The sequence below is a fragment of the Coenobita brevimanus genome, chromosome 57, assembly GCF_032717465.1.
Source record: "Coenobita brevimanus isolate Jiangsu-jjx chromosome 57, ASM3271746v2, whole genome shotgun sequence".
NCBI lineage: Eukaryota > Metazoa > Arthropoda > Malacostraca > Decapoda > Coenobitidae > Coenobita > Coenobita brevimanus.
In genome coordinates, this window is record NC_137010.1 from 14,355,822 (window position 1) to 14,379,783 (window position 23,962).

Genomic DNA, 23,962 nt, shown 5'->3' on the forward strand with positions numbered 1-23,962 from the left:
TCATCTTAAATGTCAGGACCAACTTGCCTAGCCCTGGGCTCCCACGCTCCTCCTGGGGCAACGTAGGATTGGATGATTGATGGATGGACAAGTTTCCTGTACACCAGAGAACCATTTACTACGCTGGGTGATAATCATACAACCAAATTATGGCGCCTGGTGGTTTAGTGGGTAATTAAGGTGCTCCATTCAGATTGAGCCTAGGTAGGCTTATATCCGAGGGGTGGTTGGGGTTTATTGCTCACATAATGCCACTCAGGGATGAGTGAGGCTGGTCACTCTCATCTTAAATGTCAGGACCAACTTGCTCAGCCCCGGGTTCCTACACTCCTTATGGGGTGACATACTGTACGATTGGATGATGGATGGATGAAAGAGAAAGTGATGGGGGGAGGGAAGCATGACAAGAACATTGGTAGTAAAAAGGGAGAGAGACCATATATCAAGAAGCAAGATATTCAGGCATCCAATCAAAACACAAGGAAATATACCATAACTTCCTTTAATAATAACAGAACAATATCTGTCACAAATGTAATCATTTTTTCCGCACCTGAGGCCATTTGTATACAGGGGCTGAGGTGCTGCTGCCAGGCTGCTCCAACTTTGGCTGCTCACCATTCTTGGTTTTGTTGTCCTGAGGGAGAGAATGAGAGTTAAAACAGGGGGGAACAAAGTGAGACATAACCTGAGGGCTGCAACATATTTCTCACGAGGTTGGTCCAAACATTTAAGATACAGTACCTCTTATAAGGTGGGGCTGGACAACTGCAACACACCTCTTATACGGTAGGTCTGGAGGGCTGTGATGTATTTTTCATAATCATCATCATCATCATCATCTAATCCTGTGTTGCCCCATGAGGAGTGTAGGAGCCCAGGGCTAGGCAAGTTGGTCCTAACATCAAGATGAGAGTGACCAGCCTCACTCATCCCTCAGTGGCATTATGTGAACAATAGCCCCAACCACCTCTAGGACATAAACCTGCACAGGCTCAATCTGACTGGAGTGCCTTAATTACCCACTAACCCACTAGGTTCCATAATTTGGATATAGGGTTACCACCCAGCATAGTAAATGGTTTCCTGGTGTACATGAAACCATTTGGCTCGTCATTCAGTGCAGAGCTGCTTGTAGGCAGAAGGGTGACTCTACAGTGGGTAGAATGCTCACCATCCACTCACTCGATGTAGAGCTGCTCTTAGGTGACTGCCCTTTCCTCTCTTCCTTCATTCTTTCCTTCCTTCCTCTCCTGTCTTTCTTTCCTTCTTTCTTTACTCTTCCTTCTGTCTACGGGTGACTCTACACTGGGTGACAAGCCAAATGGTTTCCTGTGCACCAGGAAACCATTTACTACACTGCATGGTGATCATATATGTAACCAAACTATGGTGCCTGGTGGTTTAGTGGGTAATTCAGGGACTCCAACCAGATTAAGCCTGTGTAGGTTTATATCCAAGGGATGGCTGGGGCTTACTGCTCATGTAATGCCACTCAGGGAGGAGTGAGGCTGGTCACTCCCATCTAAATGTCAGGACCAACTTGCCTAACCCCGGGCTCCTATGCTTCTCATGGGGCAACACAGGTTTAGATCATGTATACTTGTATGTAAGATATTTTCTACTTCATATCACAAGGCTCCCAAAACTGTTTCACTTAAGATAAGGGGTAAATATGTAAAATATATCCCTGACAATTTATCAGCCAACAAAGCCCCAGGTCCAGATGGAATTCCTCCAATCATTTTGAAAAAAAGCTCCACAAAACTTGCTCCTGTTTTAGCTAATTATTCAGACTATGCATACGTACTTTTTCATAACCAAATTCTTGAAACGATGCCAATATCCACCTAATTCCAAAGAATGGAAGTTCCTATGACCCCTCTGATTACAGACCAATAGCTATCACATCTTCTCTTGGTAAAGTATTTGAATGTGTAATTAATATGCACACTGTTAAATATCTTGGCTCCAACTACTTCACTTGTGACAGACAGTATGGTTTTCACTATGAAAAATCCACCACTGATATACTCAATCTCTTGACTCATACCACCCAGCAGTCAACTGACCAACATGGAAAAACCCATGCAATAACCCTTGATATTTCTAAAGCCTTCGCCAGTGTGGCACCATTCTCTGCTATCCAAACTCCTCTGCTATGGCCTATCATCTTTTGTTTCAAAGATTTCCCCATATCTCAGTGACAAAAAGATAAAAGTAAATGATGTATGTTCTAGTTTCCACTTGATTAATGCCGTCATGCCACAAGAATCAGTCCTTGCTTCAACCCTATTCCTAATTCATATTAATGATCTCTTATCTACTGCCCATAATCCCATTAAGTCACATGTAGATGACTGACGTTTCACAGTTCCTTCACACTTAAACACCGCTTCACAAGGCTTATTATCTATAACGCAACTCAATCAGCTAACTCCATAAATCAAAACTTTTCTATGATCACTGAATGGGGACAAAATAACACTGTCACATTTAATGCTAGGAAAAGCAAATACTGTACAGCAGTCTCTCAATTATCCAACACCGTAGAGGCAAAGGCATGTCCCGATACTGAACAATATCCCCCGTACTATACCCAGACCCTACCTATACCCGACCTCCAATCTATACCTAACCTATTTGTACAGTACCTCTGCTTACTTTGGTAGTGTTTTCCAGTCATTCATGCATATTCAGACATCAAAACACACACAGGAATATCCAAAGCATTAATAAACACCATGAACACCAAGAAAAACAAAAAAAAAATTGAAAACCAAAAAAACACCCTACCTATACACTACTGTATGTACAGTACCCCTCCTAATTTTGGCACTGTTTTCAGGTCAATCTGCCATATTTAGACATCAAAACACACACAGGATTATCCATATTAATGCTGAACACCAAGGGAATAAAAAAAAAAAAAAAAAAAAAAAAATCCACAAAAAACCTCAGGGCGGTTGGAAAATCAGTTATCTGACACCAGTGATACTTTTCCAGGGGCACAAAAAAATTCAATGGCCAAAAATGCCACCGGAAATTGGTATAAATGGTATATCATGATCTTCGCTGGTGTTTATTACATAAGCTACCGTAATAAAAACGGAAAACTGCTGAGTAGAAGAACAGAAATGCAGTGAGAATAAATCGTGTTCAGGAGTAAAACTTACCTTCATATAAATTCCCACCATCCTATAGTCGGCCTTGCGCCCGCAAGTGCCTGTGGTGTGGCTCGCACCTGTTTACAATGGTGCCACGTTTCCTCAACTTGCGATGTGAAACGGAAGCTATTTATGTACAAGGCATCACAAATTCGATAAATTCAGATGAATAAAACTTACACTTGTGTATTTTGATGGATGAATCAACAGTAATCTAATTATGCATAAAATATTTATACAGTAACACAGAAACATGGCATACATATTGTACAGTGTTGCTAAAAGAAATAGCAGTCACTTTTAATGTTTTTTAGCGTAGTTTTAGGGTGGGTAATAATATCACAGTTATGGATATAAGAGAATGAGCCTGAAAAAAGAAGAAATATGCCAATATCCAAAGTAAAAGAAATAATTCATATAATTCTTGTGAGTGGCAATACTTACACATCCATCTGGCCTAAAATAAATGTCCCAAGGGAGAATGAGGAGATTCAATGTCCCAAGAGAGAGAGAGAGAGAGAGAGAGAGAGAGAGGGAGAGGGAGAGAGAGAGAGGCATGCATTGAATGCATTGTCGGCATCACTTAATATAACAAAACCAAATTAACAAATGAAAGCACAATTATAAATAACTTATAAAAGAATCAAAAGTACTCAGGGTGGCTCACATTTCCCGCCATGTGGTAGGTGAATCCAGCCCCCCCTTCCCCTTCCCTCCCTTCTTAATCCCTCCTGGGTGTCTCAGGTCAAATCCCCCTTCACACTTCCCCTCCCCCCTGGACCACCACCCCAACAAACCCACATCCACACTCCCACCCACACCTACACCCACACCCCACTACGTCGGGGTGTATGAATCAGTAACGTAACAAACCTCTCAGCAGACAGTAACTTTGACACTCCATCTACTACTAAATATAACAAAACCAAATTAACAAATGAAAGCACAATTATAAATAACTTATAAAAGAATCAAAAGTACTCAGGGTGGCTCACATTTCCCGCCAGGAGAGAGAGAGAGAGAGAGAGAGAGAGATAACGGTATAGAAAACGTGGCAACACTGTACACAGGTGCGGACCACACCACAGCCGCAAACGTGCGCGAGTCCTACTATAGTGCAAAATTTTGCTGGCAACTTCCAAAAGTTAAGCACATGTCTTGATGTAGAATTTCATGAGCGTTCTTGTGGTCGCTTCAGAATTTCAATATGACGAAATGTACTTGAATAAATCTCAAAAAAATTTAAAAGCACGATTCAGTGCTATCAACACGAAGGAGGGGAGTGACTGAGGGAGTGAGGGGGGAACCAGGAGGATATGGAGGAGAGGTGGGAGGGGGAGGGGGAATGAGGCTGTGGGCAGGATTTTCACCCTTCTCTCAAGAGGTGGATGGGCATTTACACCATATATGTACTCTTGGTTTGCCATCTGTTAGATGCCCAGTGGCCATGCAGAAACACAACTCCCACTGACGGGGCAAATTTGGACATTTGGCGGAAAGGCAGACGGCCGCTGTCACCGAACATGTACTAGTGGTTTGTGGTCTGTGTTGCACTATCAGTGACAGTTAGGAAAGACAGCCCGGTGGGCACGTGACTTTGGACATTCGGTGGGGTTGTGTACAGATGTTCTGACACCACTTGTGGGTTACAGTCATATTACTTGAGTGCTGGAGGTTCATTGGAAGTGAATGGACGAGTGCGTGACTTTGACCATTCAGTACATGGGCAGACAGACATTTTAGCTCTGGTTGTGGGTTACGGCCTACTTCCTGCTCATGGCTTGAGCCCAGCAGCCACGATACCGAACATGTCGGCTGGCCAGCCAAAGTTCTCAGGGACTTTTACGTCCAGATGATAGTATGTAAATTCAGATAAAGGTTTCATAGAGCCAAGGTCCAGCATCCGGATACTGCATATCTAGATAAATGAGGGACTACTGTATATACAATTTACCAACAGACAGATTCTGCCTGGTTCATATATTACCTTCAAAGCTACAAATATTCCTCTCTCTAAAAGTATTGAAATACTCAGGGTTTCTCCTAACAATACCCTCAGCTGGACCTCTCGTGTTAGATCACTTGCTAAAACTGCTTCAAGAAATTTGGATCATTGTACAGAATCTGTAGCTTCTTCACTGACAAGCAGTCAGCTATAATTTACATGAGTCATGTATGCTCTCAGTTGGAATATTGCTCACCCTTGTGGAATGGATGTGGAGAGGCTGCATCAAAACAACTGGACAAAATTCAAAACAAAGCTGTAAGAATTACTGAGAACCCCGCACTCACAAATCAACTACCTCCCCTACAAGTAAGGAGGAATGTTGCTCCCTTGCATTATTTTTACAGATACTATTATCACAAATGCTCAGACAATGTTGCATCCATTGTACCACCTTTCCACATTTTCCCCCAGGCTGCATGGACATTGGTATTGCTCATGACTGGACTGTCACACTGCCATATTGTCAGTCCTTGATTTACAATTGGGTTACATCAAATAAAGATAAATTGTAAAATGATTCAATTGTAAATGGAGGGTATATTTCCATAATAATTAGGAGGTTATGTCAAGTGGAGCTGGCAAAGTCATCCATGTAATATATAAAAAAAAATTCTCAACTCACCTATATTGGTTCCTTTGCTGGTCCAAGTCATCAGGGGTCGTTCCCCCCCAAGGCTGGGGGACAGTGAGTGCCCATAGGCACTAATCGGTTTTAAGTCATCGGCGATCCTACTGACCCCTTGGCCATCCTTATGCTGCCTTACAATCTCCAGATTGATGTCAAGAGTAATGGCTCGCCTTGCCCTCAGCAGGTACACTGTCACCAAGCTTACCACCAGACGTGATTTTCGGGTGTTGAGGTAAGCACAAAATCAAACACAGAACACCAAAACACAGGCACTGAAACATATCAGAATGATCGCAACACTGCACTGAGTACACTTGCGTTGCATTATGATGGTATTACGATGCCAACAGATGGTAAGATGCAAAGCTTTGTAAGGGAGTTTGGAGAGCACACGATCGATGGGACTTCAAGCTGGCGATTGGGGAGACGGCGGGAGTTTTGGCTGTGCACAGATGAGCTAAAACAGTGTCCTGCACATGGTAAACACAACACTGCCATCGTGACTCAGACAGGTGACTGTCGTGATGCGTGTGGCTTGCTGGCTGGAATGCAGCCAATCTGTACATAGTATATGCGAACAATCGGATCGAATCTTGGGGAACTGACAAAGCATGCATACATCGAAAACACAAGGAAATAGTAAATTGGTGGATCGTAAATCAAGGAATGACAGTATTGCAGAACTTCTGCCTACCAGAATTCTTTTCTGCCCTGAATTGCATCTCTTTGATACTTGCTTCCCCAGAATAGTTCCCCCCCCAATCTTCAACCTAGAGCGTTCATGTCCAACTGTTACATATTTTGTACGAATGGAGGGCATTCGTAATCCGGTGTGTGGATTGCTTTTTCCTAATTTAATTTGTTTTTCCTTCCAATGTTCATTGTCTGTATTAAAAAAGTGCAACATCATGCACACGCTATGGCATATTAGGCTAGCTATCATCGCTCATTCTCAACCCAAAGAAAGCAAAGATATAAAGAAACAGTATCAGCTAAGAAAAAAATTCATACACCTGACCCATTTACCATACCATCAGCACCCAAGGAAACAACATACTTGCATGCGCTGGCATTGGTAACTTAATGATTGCTCTCCATGCTGCTCGAACTCTTGGAGCCTCCCTATTCAATCCCATACCCCTGAGGTTACACTCAATGACCATGTTCCAGGTCTTTTCTGGTCTGCCTCTCGCAACCCTACACCTAACGTTAACATTTCTCACTTTCTGCACCCAGTGTCTTCCCCCATCCTCTCCAAATGCCCAAACCATCTCAATCTACCTCTCCTCATCACAACACCCTGTATTTAAAATCATCCTCATCATTCGGACCTCGTTTCCCATCACAGGACAGGGTGAGCAGTAGGAATGTCCAGACAGCCAAAGTCTGTCCACTCCAATGGGCCATACTTCCAGTCACTCATCATTCAAACCCCCGGAATCTTGGCTCTATCTGATATGTCAAAAACTTTCACCACATTCTGTAGCTTCACATAAATGTATCAAAAAACACACACACACACACACACACACACACACACACACACACACACACACACACACACACAGGGCCAACAGTGGCTGAGAAAAGTGAAGTATAGATTAAGTAAATGACTGAAAGCAGCATATTACACTCAAGCAATGGCTTGCTGGGCTAACTGGCAGTTCACTCAATTAAGCTCTGACAGATGTCAGTCCTGACTGGGTTGTTGCCGGCTCCTTGGCAAATGAAAAATTTCCTACCAAAATAACTCTATAACTATGGTGAGGTGAGCAAAAATATTGCATGGATAGGTGTGTCATACCATTTCAATGATGCTAATGTATATATGAATTCATTCTGCAATGAACCAACTGCCACATCATGAACAATTTTGCAGCCCATCCAGTTGCAGTTCATGAGTTAAACATGAATGGAGAAAATATGAGAATGAAGAAAGGAAGAGAGAGAGAGAGAGAGAGAGAGAGAGAGAGAGAGAGAGAGAGAGAGAGAGAGAGAGAGAGAGAGAGAGGATATGAAATAATGTGATTTGTGAAACGTGTGGAGTGAGGAAATCAGTTGACACCAGAATCGAAGAGAGTGTACAGTACTGAGATGGTATGGTCATGTGGAGAGAATGGATAACAAAAGAGTGGTGAAAAAGGAATATCTGAGCAAATTTGAAGGAGGGAGGAGGCGAGGTAGGCCAAGGAGAAAGTGGAGAGATATGATGCATGAGTGTGTGAGGAAGAGAGGTTTGAAGTCGGTAAGGCTAAGGAACTGACAAGAGATCGAGCTGGCTGGATGAATGTTGTGAGGAGAAGTGCATGACCAGTGATTTTGGCACCCCTTTCTAACGTGGCAGTGTCCAGATTGACTCAATTGGATACGTATATGTGAAGCTACAGAATGTGGTGAATGTATTTGCCGTATTCGATAGAAACCAAGAGTCCGGGGGCTTGAATGAGGAGTGAATGGAAGCGTGGCCCATTGGACCGGGCAAACTTGGGCTGTCTGGACATTGCTACTCCTCATCCTGCCCTTGGGAGGGAAAGGGGGTCCGGATGATGATGATATAATATATATATATATATATATATATAGAGCCTCTATGGTACAGTGGTAGAGTGTGCGTTTTGCACACTGGCGGACGCAGGTTCGCCTCCCGTCAGAGTTGTAAAAACTTTGGGAAGCATTCACTGAGCCACTTACCACTTTGGCAGACATAAGGGGTGCTATGGTTGAACCAGTGTCGCATACTAGTATGAATGCACCCAGTTGGCTCAAGGCGGGCCGATTACACTTGGTTCACAGACTACACACACATCCAAAGCCACTACAACACTACAATCACACTCACAAGCACTTTTCACCCTACATACGGTCACTACCAGACAGCCTAAGCCACTGGGTAGAGATACAATGGCTGTATCGTCCCTGCTTCGGTAGGGATAGGCCGGTCCTGCAGTGGACCTCAACGTATGATGATGATAAATAAATATATATATATATATATATATATAGTACATACAGTCAACTCAGATATATCACGGGTTAGTTGGTCATGGTTTTCTAATTCACGGTACTTTTCCAGTCAAACTGTGATCCCTTTGTATGTTGCGGTAACCAATTTGATCAATTTGATAGTCACAGTCACTGTTCCAAGTGACTCATTTCCGAGTTTTCCAGGTTGCAGTCTTGTTTACAAGAATCGTGGGTGGAAGTCAATCATATTCAAGCATGACAAGCCAATCACAGCACTTCCCACCCATGCCTAGCGGCAAGCAGGTGCATTAGTCCACCCTGATGTCCCCGCTACTACCACACTCACCTCATGCTGAGAGGCCATTGTGGGCCTCAAGCCTTGGAACCCCTCCCCCACCCCCTTCCACTTAAGCATGGATGTCAATTGGAGTCAGGCAAAAACCTTACAATATTGTTCATTCCCATTAAATACATGCGTTACATACTGTTTTGAAAGGGTTTTATTGTTCGCTGGTGGCTTATCAGGTGTTAAGTATGGTACTGGGGGGCAACTTAGCAGAAAAATGGGAGAAATGGAGTTCCCCCGAGCTAAGCCCTGTATTGGACTATATAGCCCCGCTAGGGTTACAGGAGCGAGCTACCACTCCCGGCACGGCAGCCTGGGCGAGGCTCGAACTCGCAATCCCCCGATTACGAGTCCGGCGCGCTACCACTGTGCTACCGCGCCCCCCCAACTTAGCAGAAAGGTTGGACTCATATATAATTTTCCCCATAAGTTAGGTTATTTATAATTCACAGAATTTGTAAGTCATGGTAGGTATTAAAACTAAAATAACCGCAAACTACCCAGGTTGACCGTATACTATAAAACTCAAAAGAAAAACTAAATTAATGTCACTAGATTCAAGGGGTTAAGTAAGCAGCAACAGCTAAGACTTACCATAAGTGCTTTTCGCACCTCCAGCTTTTCCTGCATGATTCTCAGCTTGTTCTCACGCTGAATTCTCTGAGCCAGTTCCTTGTATGCTTTCCTCTTGCTGTTTGATATTTGCTGTGGGTAGGCACAGGACTTAAACACAGTACAGCAAAGGTATTCATGTAAGGCTACTATACTTAAAATAAATCCCCTGGTTCACTTGGGTACTTTCCCCTTAATAAGACAGTTCTCTGATGCACACAAGGAACTTGGCCTCCATGCTGTGTAATAGTGTAGTGCATTAACCCTGTTGCTCTCATACACTTCTTAAGACACCAGGTGGTCTAGTAAGTTAGGGTACCCCAACTGGAAATGGCCTATCTGGATCTCATTCCATGGGGTGTTTGTGTATATTGCTCCTGTGATGCTTCTTAGGCTGAAAAAATGGTAATTTTTGCCTTCATAGTCTGGCCTGAATAGCAGAGCTCAGGGTCTCTATGCTCCTGATGGGACAGACAATACTGGAATGAATGACAGATGGATGGATGGACTCGGGATAAGATCATAGCAAATTGGGCTGGGAAGATGATGAAGTTGCCCTGTTTAAGTGCCTAAGAAGTAACTACTTTTTAACAATTTGTTCATCTTAATTCCAAATTCATGAGCCAACAGATTTTGTGGCAAAATTATTTACCATAATGCAGCATTTTGCAAGTACATTTCCCACACTTAGAGTCCCTATACTGTACTTCAATGTAAGGAGAGGTTAGGATGATATATGGTGCTTTGTGAGCCCGTATGAGGTAATGTTGACTCAAATGTAGCCTTTCAGTAAATCCCAGTTAATCCCAATTTGCTTTCCGAATGTATTTTGCTCACTTTTAATGTCCATCTACTCTTTCTTTCATTCCCTGTCTCATATTTTACCAGAAGTGGCTATGACAAAAGGAGCTGTACACAACTTTATACAAACTGCAGTCCTCCTTTTCATCCACACCAAACTTTCTCTACAGGTACTTTTCAACCTGATTCTTCCACTGCACTGTTGGTAATTTAATCCTTCAATGAACGTTATAGCTATTTTTTCATTACAATACGATAAATACCAAAGATCACCTTAGGAGGATGTGACAAAACTATGTCTGTCTCTTTAACACTACTCTTCCTTCTTCCTTACAAACACTTCAATTTGCCATCTACTATGTATTTCACCACTTCATCTTCTTACTGTTACAGTGTACTAGACAGTATCTCTGTCCTCACTCAGAAGTCTACAATATACATGGGTTAAATGTTATTTTAAAGCAAACAACTCTGAGACATACTTTTGGTACAAGACTGAGTTATTAACAGCACAAAAAATACTAATTTCTGACCTCAGAAGAACTTAATAATGAATCATAAGAAACTTTCAGTGAAAAAATGGATGTTAATTCTTCACAAAATGAATAATGAAACAACTTTCTATGAAACTACCGTCCTTCCTTTACCTATCTGTTTAGCCATTCTCCCAATTTCAACCTTACCTTAAAGAATGCTGGATCCGAGAGGTGGTTGCCAAAGGATGCCAGCTGTGAGGTTCGAAGTCTGTTGAACGTCCGACTGAGCAATGCCGGATGAGTGTCCAGCATTTTTGCTGGATCTGCTCTCCTGGCTTCCTTCTTAGTGTCAACAAAGAGAATGTGTGTGTTCTTTGGCTGGTCACTGGTGTCCAAGAGGTGCAACTGGGCTTTCAATTTGTCAATCTTCTTTCTCTCAATGGAGCGTCTGTGGGTAGAGTTGCCAATTTAGTGGTTTTATATCTAATGGTATATCTTAGATAGTTATTTATTTATTTATTTATCTGGGGGGAGGGGAGGGGATAAATCTTTACCAAATTTTAGCACTATTTCAGCAATTTTAGTAAAGTTGTTAGTGATTTTTGTTGAGATTTCTGTTTTTAGCATCTTTCTAGCAACTTTTGAGAGTAGGCTTAGCAATATTTTTGAGTGACTTTACCAAATTTTACCAACCATCTAGCATTTTTAACTGAATTGCTGGTGATTTTCTAGAGATATCTGTCATTAGCATCTATATGGTATGCTTTGAGAATAAGCTTAGCTACATTTTGGAGGGACTGTAAACAAATTTTAACAATAAAATATTCTGCAATTCTAGGTGATTTCTTAAATAATTTTCAAGAGACTTTTGTCTCCAGTATCTTCACAGCATCTTTTGAGAGTAAGTTTAGCAAACTACATTAATCTGGTTTGGGAACTGTACCTGTGAGTTACATATACCAGGTCCTGCATCACATCACCCACCGCCAGCTCCTCATCCTCCACCTTCTCGTAATGCACTCCATCCTGCTCACATCAAAACAAAATCACTCATTTCCATACTCTACTCTGTCCACTTTAACCTGCCTTACTCCATCTTGTCCCATTACAATGCAGAATTGCTGTCATTTTTATTACCCCTATTATTGCTTTTCCGTCTACTTTAACTTGGAATAAAACTGCCACCTTTCCATCTTGAGAGCTGAGTTATGAGATTAATACTGGACTATGATGCTAGTCACCAAGATGTGCTATGGAAAGGAAGCAAAGCAACATTATTGTCTTATTCTACCGTTTAGCTACAGGAAATAAGCCACAAATGGACTAAAGTCTTCAGCAAGTAAAGGTGGATGATGTATAGCATTAATATTACCATAGGGATCAACCTGAGTTCAATGATTTTATTTCCTCCAACTGGCATGCTTGGAATGTATGTGAAAGTGAAATACAACAGCTGAACTGATGAAGTTTCAAGGAAATGCTTATGACGAGGAAGAAAAATCATTTAGAATATCAAATACTGGCACACTTGTGTTTAAGAAGCAACCTCCTGTGGATGGCTTCACCTGTGGGATACTCCTGAGAAATGCATAAACATGAAAAGGAATGCACAGCCCATTTTACCGGTCATTTTGTAACTTCCTTCAGTACAATGATGTCTTTATCTTATGGTGGCTACACCCAGGTAGTTTGATTGCATACAGTAATGTCTCACTGTAAAAAAAAAAAAAAAAAAAAAAAAGCTACTCCTTTAGTATTATAAAATATTTTTGAAATTGTATTTTCTGAGTTCTGCTAGAGTACCTATACTTCATTCAGCTTAGGTCTGTAGATTGCTGGTGTTGAAAGGATTAATTATATACATACATACATACAGTACACACACACACACATATCTATCTATCTATCTATCTATATATATATATATATATATATAAAATCTTTGAGAGGATGTGATTTCTTCAATTTCTATTTTTTTTAAGGAATGAATTAGACAAAAAAAAAAAAAAATAAAAAAATAAATAATAATAATAATATCCACTAAACTAGACAACCATCATATCCTGTCTGGAAATGTGCTGGTACCTTCAAGCCACTGTTGATCATATGGTAATGGAATTCATCTGGGTTTTTGATGAGTGCCTTCTTGCGCAACACAGTTAGTGCCTCATTCTTCTGCTGTTGGTCCCTGCAACAAATCACACCTCAGTCACACAGTGCAGACAGAGTGATGATTATACTCCAATGACTTTGACTACAACTGTCATTTAACCATGGTCTGTATGCAGAGCTGAAACATGAGATTAGAATATGGTTCTAGTCACCAGAGTGTGCTATCGAAAGGATGTAGAGCCATAACACTGTCTTATTCTGTCATTCAGCTGTGGAATATAAACTGCCAAATTATAAAGATCTGTGCCATGTTATGATGGATGAATGTTGCCCATCTTATTCTACCCCTACTGGACTGCATTAGATCTGCAGCATACAGTTAGTCTTCATTCCACACTGCCTTTTCTGATGTTTTTTATTTGCTATCAGTAAACAGTAACTTACAGAAAAATTGCCTATTACAGATCCACTGCTCCCTATAAAGCAGATCTGCCAGTGTCCAACAAATTACAATACCATACTAATTGTATGAAAAGAGCTATGATATTTCTGAACACTTTCCTGACTTGTAATGAGAACTGCCTATACTGTATATTTTAAAGTTGTAACACTATAATAATAGTACAGTACTATGCAGGTTGGATAAATTTATGTTAGATTATATTAGCAAAGATTATGTCTGGTTATATGGTATAGTTGAGGCAGACTAGGGGTCTGGCTGGACTGTATTACGTCAGGTTTTAAATTTGACAGAAATGAGCTGGGTTAGTAGTATGTTTAGTTAGTCTGAGTTTTGTAGTACACTGAGCCTTTGGTCATTATGCATAATTGGTACTGGGCTCATTTTTTCCTGTTCATTCTGCCTATGGGTTAATCTACACTGAGTGACAAGCCAAAAGGTTTCCTGTACAACAGGAAACCATTAACTACGCTGGGTGGTAACCATATAACCAAATTATGGCGCCTGGTGGTTTAGTGAGGCGCTCCATTTGGATTGAGTTGGTGCAGGTTTATATCCAAGGGATGGTTTGGGATTATTGCTCAAGTAATGCCACTCAGGGATGAGTGAGGCTGGTCACTCTCATCTTAAATGTCAGGACCAACTTGGCTAGCCCTGGTCTCCTATTCTCCTCATGGGGCAACATAGGATTGGATGATAGATGGATGGATGAATGGTACTGGGCATGGTACATGATAACAAATGCACAGAACCTATGGGATTTATCCTAATTGGTACCAGGCATCCCAAAGTCAAACCCAAATTTTCCCTCTTACAGCAATATAGATCCACTAAATACATACAAACTGTTATGTCAGAAACACACAAAAGTGATGAAAGGGCACAATAAGGAAGAAAAACATACTACAGAGAGACCTGAAATGGGCTTGAGGTAAGAGGCTCTGGGTTGGTGCATTAGTGGTCTCCAACACCTGGGATAACTTCTGGAGTGGGGCCTCATCTTTGAATCCATCAAAGCCATCAGAAATCACAAACACTACACCATTATTGTCAACAGAAACCAGCTCAGGTGTGCGATAATGATGTTTTGGAGCCAAAAAATGTGCAATAATGGCAGGAGTGCAGATATTCATCCTGCAGTGATAATGAAAACCACTATAACCAAATGTGTGATAACTAAAGGATCACTGTACAGTACTAGGTTTATGCTGGGTCATAAATGTGCCTGTTGTATCAACATACCAAAGTAGAACCAGTACCCTGTACTGTCGCAAAATTTATATAGCCTAATGGTAAATTTTTACCTCTACGGTCATTCTATACAGTACAAACATCAACCGTTAAGGTCACTCTCAGAACTGAACAAAAATATAAAAGTCATGTATAATTTTAAAGCTTACACATTAAATTTTATGAATTTGGACAGAAAAGTTTCTAAACTGTCTGCTGAGAGCGAGGCATTAAAAAATGTTGTACCAAGTCATCATCATCCTCCGGACCTCCTCTCCCACTCTAGGGCAGGATGAGAAGTAGCAATGTCCAGACAGCCGAAGTTTGCCCAGTTCAATTGGCCATGCTTCCATTCACTCTTCATCCAAGCCCACAGAAACCTTGCTCCATCACACAGGCAAAAAAAATTTCACCACATTCTGCAGCTTCACATATACCTAACTGAAAGAGCCAATCTAAACGGTGTCATGTTAAAATGGGATGCCAAAGCCCTGGTTATGTGCTTCTCCATCCAAAATTCATCCAGCCAGCTTGGTCTCTTGTCAGTCCCTTAGTCTCACCAACTTCCATACCTCTCTTCCTCACACACTGATCCACCATTTCCCTCCACCCTCTTCTTGGCCCACCTTGCCTCCTCCCTCCTTCAAATTTACTCCGATATACTTTTTTCATCACGCTATCGTCATCCATTCTCTCCACGTGACCAAACCATCTTAGTACATTCTCTTCAATTTTGGTACTCACAGACTTCCTCACTCCATAGTTTTCATCCGTCTATCTATTGCCAGACGCCTTAATCCCTTATGGGGTGGCCACAAACAAATTGCCTCCACGTCGCCCTGTCCCCCGCCCTGCTCCCAACTCACACCCCCCTCTCTCATACACCTCTCCACATCTTTCATGAATCACATTATTCCATATCTTATCCACTCTCTGTGCTCCACATACATTCCTCAACAGTCCCATCTTTACTGCTCTCACTCTTGACTTTTCATTTTCATGCCACACCACAGCCTCACAACCGTATGTTAATGCTGGCACTAACACTCCTCCATGTAAGCCTCTCGCAACTGCAACACTCAGGCCTCTGTTTTTTATTAATGCCTTCAGAGCACCAGCTACTTTCCATTTCTTTTGCACATTTTCCTCTCTTTTCTATCACTGTACCCAGGTATTTCAACTCTCCCACCAATTCCAGTCTCTATCCATTCACTGTAACATCACACTGAGAGTCCCCTTCTCTCTCAATAACCATCAATTTACTCTTCTTTATATTCACTCTCAAAGCATAACACTCACAGACATCTACAAAACTCTGCACTAGTCTACCAAGCTCTTGTCCGGTATTTGCAAGTAGCACTGCATTATCACGATACAACAAATCTGAGGCATTCCATCCATCACCATTCGTTACCAATGCCATCCCTCTCCATTACTCATGTTTTTACTTCTCTCATCACCCCATCCATATATACTGTACACTGAACAACCATGGGGACATCACACAACCTTGTCGCATGGCCACAATGATCATGAACCAGGAACTGACGCCCACTTACCCTTAGGCATGCCTCACATCCATCATAAAAACTCCTGAAGGCACCTAGCAGCTTACCATCTACATGTACAAAACCTTCCATTATCCTTCTCTGTCTACTTTGTCGTACGCTTTTTCCAGATCCATAGATGCCATAAACACCTTATAGTCTTTTTCACAAGTATTCTCCACTGTCTGTCTTACTGCAAATACTTGATCCACACATCCTTTGCCATACCTAAAGCCACCCTGTTCATCACTCACTAGGACTTCTGATATCTCTCTTACTTTCCCTAAAATATTTCTTCCATATACAGTACCTTCCCTACCACACTCAATAGACTTATGCCACGATAATTCTTGCACTCACTTTGCTCTCCTTTATTTTTGAATGATGGTACAATCACTGCCTTTTCCCACTCTACTGGCACAGCTTCACTCATTCATGCAATCTTACATATCTCCAACAAGCACTTCATTCCACTACACTTAATCAGAAGAAAAATTCATGCTGAAATTAGTGCTTTTCTTATCATCACTGACCCAAGCCTATATCTGTTTGGAATGCCATCACTGGGTTTTACTGAAATAACATGTCTGAGTTGTAACTGTCACCTCAATTGTTTACATATATTTTGCGGTCATACTGTCGTACGACCTTGAAGTGGGTGTACAGTCAAAGACAAAAGTCATGTCGTGAAAATATCTGCTGAAAGACTATAGTTCTGGAGCGGTCTGGTTTGGGTTGAATGATCGGTTGGTAGCACTGACTTGAGTTGCCACTTGCTCCAGGTGACCAGCCTGTGGATGCCAGCATGTAATTTTTTTGTAACTTACCGAAACTAATCTAAATAATTATTAAATCCACTGCTGTTTTTATTTAGTACTGTATTTATGAAGTGTTTCTCATCTTTATTTTTATGACAACATTCTCAATGTTACAATTCAGTTAGCTTAATAAGTGCTTGGAAGTCAGTTCTCCATCTTTATTAACTGTAAATTAGCTACTCAAGTTGATAATTATGACTTGGGACATTAAATGTTGTAAAACAAAATTCACAATAGTATTCAATATGTGAGAAATAACTATTCTATTATGATATTTGATATTTTTTTTTTTTTCTTTTAGAGTGGCTGACAAACTGAATCCCACAGATGAGTTTCAACACATAAACCAGACGATTGAAGTCTATGCACAACTGTTCGTGTGCTTCAATCTAGGTGCACTTCGTTTCTTACAGCATAAGCACTGCTTGCGGGTGCTGCTTCCATCGTTGTGATTATTTCCTGGTCCTCTAGCGTTGAGGTAAGACGAGGACGACTTGAGTGATGACAGTTCTCCGCTGTGCCTTCCTCCTGAAATCCTAATCCACCTTTCTATGGTTATGCCTATTCCAAATGTTTGAGCTTTCTGTTCAGGATTTGTTTCTCGTAAGTAAAGGAAGATCATGCTACTTCTCAGATTCCTATTAGTTGGATGCATGTTGCTTGACCTCTCCATACCATGGTATGGTGGGTCTGCAAGACATTTTGTGGTAAGATGTAGATGAAATGTCGGGTGATCATTGCCCAACTGTTGGCATTTCATCTCTCATATGATGTTCGAAATCAGCAATTCTTGCGACTCGATGTTAAGGCTTTGGAATTCAAGGGTTCATTCATACTCCGATAGTGGTATGATGTGATGTGAAGTGTTGGTAATATAGCTTGCAAAAAACATTTGTTTACAATGCACACTTTCCAAATATAACCGAGAGTAGTTCACTAAGTTGTCTCCTCACGATGAAATGGCCCTCAATATAACACATGCCAGGAAAAACCAACAGGCCAACATTATAGTACTCTAATCATACCTAAGCAAATTTCCTTCTTTAAACATCCCATGGAAATTAACAGTTTCCAAGATATTAATTATCCTTGTGTCTATACAAATGGTTGTATGGCAACCTCAATTTTAATGTAAATGTATAAAAAATTAAACTACTGTAATCAGGCCAAAAATATAGAGAAAGGCTGTGTTTTCATATTAAATCAACCTAACTTCACATTACCTAATCATAACACCTCATTTTGTCCAGGAAGGACAGGGTACTGGTAAATGGCAGACAACAAGCAGGACAGCATCATGTCCAATGTAAACAAGCTTGAATATTCTAAGGGAATTAAGCTGCACTCTGAGGGATCCATATAGAGGAAATGCTACTCAGAATTATAAGCACTATGATTCAGGCTTACTGGTCTTTTCTGGCATGGTGTAAATGTAAAAACTACCCAAATTACCACCTAGCATGAAGGATTCTGAATATGATCTGCTTATGTCACCTTGCACAAAACTATTGAATATTTAACATATTCCACTGATACCAAAAGAAAATACCAGTAACATGACCCTACATAAAACACTAACTTTGCTCGTATTTTATAATCTTTTTTCTTCTCGAGTGGGCCGAGATGCTGCCGTGCCATGGGCTGGTGGCGCTCCCGATGCACCCTCTGTGTCTTCATTGCATTCTTTAGTGATGCCATATTGCCTCAGGGTCTGTCTTCACACCTGGCTTGTATCTGAAATATTTCATTCATATTAATTTCACTGCAGAGAAATGCTGCACTGTAGTATCAGATACAACTTTTTATTGTCTTCATAACATTTTATCCTAAGCTTTTGCTACAACCAGGGGCGCACCCAGTGGGGGGGGGCCCAGGCCTGGGCCCCCCCCCTTAGCTCTCTGGGTTCTTTAAAAATTTATATATATTTATTTCGATAACAGCAAAATATGAAAAATTGGCAAGTACAAACAAAGAGTAACACGTGAGCCAGCAGCTCTCTGACTCTAAACCTGCATGTGACCTCCCAGTAATTATCGATTACCTGACCTCATATCCCTACGTGTCAAGTGGGGTTGGTGGAGGATTAGTGCCCCTCCCTGTAAAACAATTAACTCTAAGCCCTTGGCCACCCCATTTCGGATACATGGCGTCTGGCAATGAATGAATGAATGAACCTCACTACGGCCCCCACCCTTAGAAAATTCCTGGGTGCGCCCCTGGCTACAACTAATACACTACAGAAATACAGTTATACCCTTTTATTTCCTTCACACTGTATTACAGTACACGTCCTTTTCTTGTTATGTTCAGATACTACGAGGTGTACCTGGTATACAGAATTCTATCTATCTATCTATTGCCAGACACCTTAATCCCGTACAGGGTGGCCACAAACAAATCGCCTCCACGTCGCCCTGTCCCCCACCATTTCACTGCCCTGCTCCCAACTCACACCCCCCTCTCTCATATACCTCTCCATTCCATCCCTCCCTCTCCCCCCCACCACCTTACTCACATACACTCTCCTCGTCAGTCTCTCACCCTCCATCCTCTCCACATAACCAAACCACCTCAGTGTGTTCCTCCTAACGCTTCCTATCACATCCACACCTACACCACAATGCTCCTTTATATCCTCATTTGCCAGCCTGCCTCTCCATGTGACTCCACAGGCTCCTCTTAAATAACTCATTTCCACTGCTCTCACTCTTGACTTGTGTCCTTCCAATAACGTCCAAGCTTCACTTTCATACGTTAGAGTTGGTATCACAATACTGTCATGCAGTAACCCCCCCCTGGGGGTAGGGGGGGTTTTCAAGAATACTCCCCCAGTATCCCTGCTTGTCGTATTAGGTGACTAAAAGGGTTGGCGGAGGGTTAGTGCCCCTCCCCAGAAAACAGCCAACTAAAAAGATGAACAAGTATACAGAACTAATTTTATAAAAATATCAGATAAACTGGCTATATTTTGTATCATTTATAAAGGCTCCAAAGTGTTTGCATGTGTTGGCCTTGGTCACCTAATGATGGATATCCATGCTGCTCGATCTCTGGCAGCCTCCCTATTCAGTCTCTTATCCCTGACGTCACACTCTAAAACCTCATCCCAGTTTTTTTTTTAGTCTGCCTCTTGCAAACCTACTCCCAGCATTCACACTTCTCACTTTCCGCACTCAATCGTTATCCCTCATACTCTCCACATGGCCAAACCATCTCAATCTACCTCTTCTCATCACAACACCAATACACTGCAGTCCCATCCTACCTCCCAATTCTTCCATTATAAACCTAGCCCCCCCAGGCCTTGCACTCAGGGATGCACTGCACATCCACCTAAACATGACATTTCAGTAGGTTTGAGCCTGCAAACTATGCTCTTCCATTGCTGCCCAGGTCTCACCACCATACAACATAACATTCCTAACACATGGCACATACAAAGATCTCTTAGCATCCAGGCTATGGATAGCCCTCTCAAAGTCAGTCTACTGAAGTGTTTATACTCTTAAAAAAAAGTCAGTAATTATGGTGCCGTGGCTACATGTATTATACGGTGTAAATAAATATGGAATCCTCTTAAAATCAAACACATTTAGGTTAAGGGAAATGTTCAAAGAACAGCGTCAAGATAGTTAACAGCCCTGAAAGGGCGGTCTTACAAAGCGAGACTACAGAAAACTGAGTCACCAACCCTGGCTTATAACAGAATAACAGGTGACATGACTGAAATTTTGGTGAAGCTGCAGGAGCTCCCAAGCATATGATTAGAACTGTATTTTTTTTTTATTAACTATTACATAACTATCACTGTGATACCTTTAAAAAAGTTGTGGAAATGTATAATTTTAAGGATATCAACTTCACAACTTCACCAGCTTTATTCACATACCGTGGCATGCAGCTACCCAACATGTTGGACCTTCAGGTTGATCTGGTTTAAAAGTCAATGTTGCTAATCTTTCATTCCTACTGCCCTAACCTTACTTAACACAACTTAATCTAACCTAACATTACCTAATCTACCTTAACTTAACCAAACGGAATGTGTTCTGGGTCCAGATCAACCCACTGCCCTCTTTAGGATGTCACTGTCGATGTCAACAAACCTAACTCAGTTCTTTTTAGTAACATAAATGTTTTCTCAGCAAGAAATGGGTTTCATTAATGATAATACATTCTTTAGTAAAGTAAATGTTATTTCCACAAAATCTGGGTGTTATAAATGAATTATGGTATACAATTACGGATGAGATGGAGGGGAGGATGAGATGGAGATCGAGGGATGGGGTGGAGAGGTATATGAGAGAGGGGGGTGTGAGTTGGGAGCAGGGCAGTGAGATGGCGGGGGACAGGGCGACTTGGAGGTGATTTGTTTGTGGCCACCCCAAACAGGATTGAGGCATCTGGCAATAGATAGATAGATAGAATTACGGAAGATACCCCTGTACAGCAATTAAATTTTCATAATTTGTTAACAAAAGCTCTCATGCATTTCATCTGAAATTTCTAAAATAATAAGAAATATCTGAAAAGAAAAAGTGTGTGACCTATTTGAAATGAGAGAAGATGGAAACCAGAAAGATATACTAAAGAGAAACAGCTTAGCAACTTCTAGGAAATTTAAGATGAACCAGTATTGATATACTGAATAAAGTGTGACAAAGTGAACCTGTGGAATTCTCTACCATAAAATACAGTAATAGAAGTCTGAATATGTATAAAAATATTAAGTAGACTTGTACTGGAATAAAATTGTGGATAAATGTACAGTTTACTTGTGAGAGTGGAAGGACCTTAATTCAATTCATATTCCTCCAATTTGTTTTCTGCATTTTGCTAGCTATTTTTAGGGTGGTAAATTACCTTTTCCTGCTGAAAAATTTCCCACTTGTTATCATACAGTCCTTACGCCGTACCTACAGTTGCTTGTTGGCAGCGTAATGAAAAAATCTTCCTCAATGTACTCAAAGGTGGATTTTGCTTCCCATTTCCCAACAGAAGGTTAGGTTAGACTGGGTTAGGTTGTTAAATTATTAGGTAGTCAAACTAGGTTAGGTTTGGTTCAGTTGAAATGTTAAGTCAGGGCAGTCTCTTCTGCCATTACACTGGCAAATCGAGTTGTCACAGCGGGACGTAGCTTGAACCAACAGTGAAACAGATTTCACATGAAACGTTTATTTACCTCCTCAGAAATAATAAGAAAAATATAACAGACTGTCAGAAAAAACTGACTGGGTAAGGTGCTTCTTCTGCCTCAAATAAACTATATATTTACCAAATTAAGAACTGATTTCCATTTATACAGGCCCCCAGTAAACTTGGCCAACTGAGGGATTAGGACTGAACAGTAAAAACTGAGCCGTCCGTAAGTGGATGATCAATTCTTGGGAACGGAAATCACCATGGTCATAAAAAAATAAAAAGTACCGGCGTTGTTCTATAAATTTACCTAATACTGCACCAAAGGTGAGGAAGCTCTCTTAGATATTCACCGCGCCTAGTAATCGCTTGCCGCCCTGGCAAAGTACATGCGTTCTTCAGTTTTACAAGTTTACCAGTAGATGACATCTGATTGATAGAGAAGGCATATGTGTGCTAACCTGACCTTCTGTGCCATTTCCTTTGTCACATTACCGCTGCTGATTACAGACGTAAGTTACATACTAATAAAGTCACTATACTGTAACGACTTACCTTACACCTCGGTTTGTTTAGTGTTTACCTGTTTTCATCAAATGCCGCAACGGAATATCTACTTAACTTACTAAGCCCATTAATACATCAAACTTTTTTTCATTTCGCATATTCTGTCAATAATTGCATATGCTACTTTAAAATATTCATGCATGACACTAACAAGTAAAGTGTATACGCAATACTATCAACCAGTTGCTGTTTTTAGGAAAGAAAACGATAAATTTTTAAAGGGTGACTATAGTACAATAAAATGACTTTGCAAACTGTTCCCAAGGTGAATTTATACTTGGCGAATGAACGTGAACAAACATTAGCGAATATAGTAAAGCAAGCGTCACACTGGGCAAAAAACGGCTAACATGTTAGCCGTTTTTGCGAGCTGAATGACCAACGGTCAGTGGGATTCAACTTGCTAGATTTGTTGCTGTGATAAGGACTCAAATGAGCTAAATATAATTTTTAAACATTTTTAACCGTGAATGAAATATTTAATTAGAGCAGGAGGTAAGTTTAAATGAAAGCGGCTCGCAAGTGACAAACATGTTATTTATCCACTTTAGACCGGTGTGGAACATGGGTGGACGATCTAGCGAGCATTAATCGAACCTGGACGAGTTCATATGCAGAACATAATCTTTTCCTTCAAGAGCCAGATGATGACAGTCATTTCGGCACATGCAAATACTTTTCTTCTCTTTGCATTCTGATATATGCAAGTGACTGAAGTGAGGATATTGCAGCCTACTTCTGCGGAGGTCCCGGGTAGAGACCCTATAGTCCCGGGGGCCGGGAAATGGAGGAATGTTCATCGGAGTAATGCGATCATATAAACCAACGTTCAGGAATGTTTTCTCGGGAGTGCTGTTGCGCGCGTCGTTGCCAAACCTAGGTTTTCGAGCCGTGGAGGCCTGGAGGGTCTGTGCCGCGCGCTTCTGGCCCGAGGGGCATTTCGCGGTGACAGCATACGCCGCGCTGCCCACAGTAGCCGTCTGGCTTCCCTATGAAATTACATCGAGACGTCCACTGATTAAAATCTTCTTTTTCCTACTCATTATCTTTTTGGCACAACACAGTACCACCGTGCTCAACATAAACA

The 23,962-nt window shown here is 41.3% G+C and overlaps 1 protein-coding gene across 3 annotated transcripts; it reads right to left on the minus strand.

Moving 5' to 3' along the window:
- Positions 1 to 502: 502 nt before the first annotated feature.
- On the minus strand, positions 503 to 22,891 carry LOC145402285 (putative U3 small nucleolar RNA-associated protein 11). 3 transcript variants are annotated; one of them, XM_080274414.1, is made up of 7 exons: positions 22,864 to 22,891; positions 18,749 to 18,903; positions 13,088 to 13,190; positions 11,946 to 12,028; positions 11,210 to 11,450; positions 9,708 to 9,818; positions 503 to 637 (listed from the first exon to the last, which is right to left on the minus strand). In XM_080274414.1, the coding sequence occupies exons 2-7, from the start codon at positions 18,865 to 18,867 to the stop codon at positions 539 to 541; spliced, it is 756 nt and encodes a 251-aa protein (XP_080130540.1). In that variant the 5' UTR covers positions 18,868 to 18,903; positions 22,864 to 22,891; the 3' UTR covers positions 503 to 538. The 3 variants fall into 3 exon arrangements, with proteins under 3 accessions (XP_080130540.1, XP_080130541.1, XP_080130542.1); XM_080274415.1 differs by lacking the exon at positions 22,864 to 22,891 and adding an exon at positions 22,770 to 22,856; XM_080274416.1 differs by lacking the exon at positions 22,864 to 22,891 and adding an exon at positions 22,775 to 22,851.
- Positions 22,892 to 23,962: the final 1,071 nt, after the last annotated feature.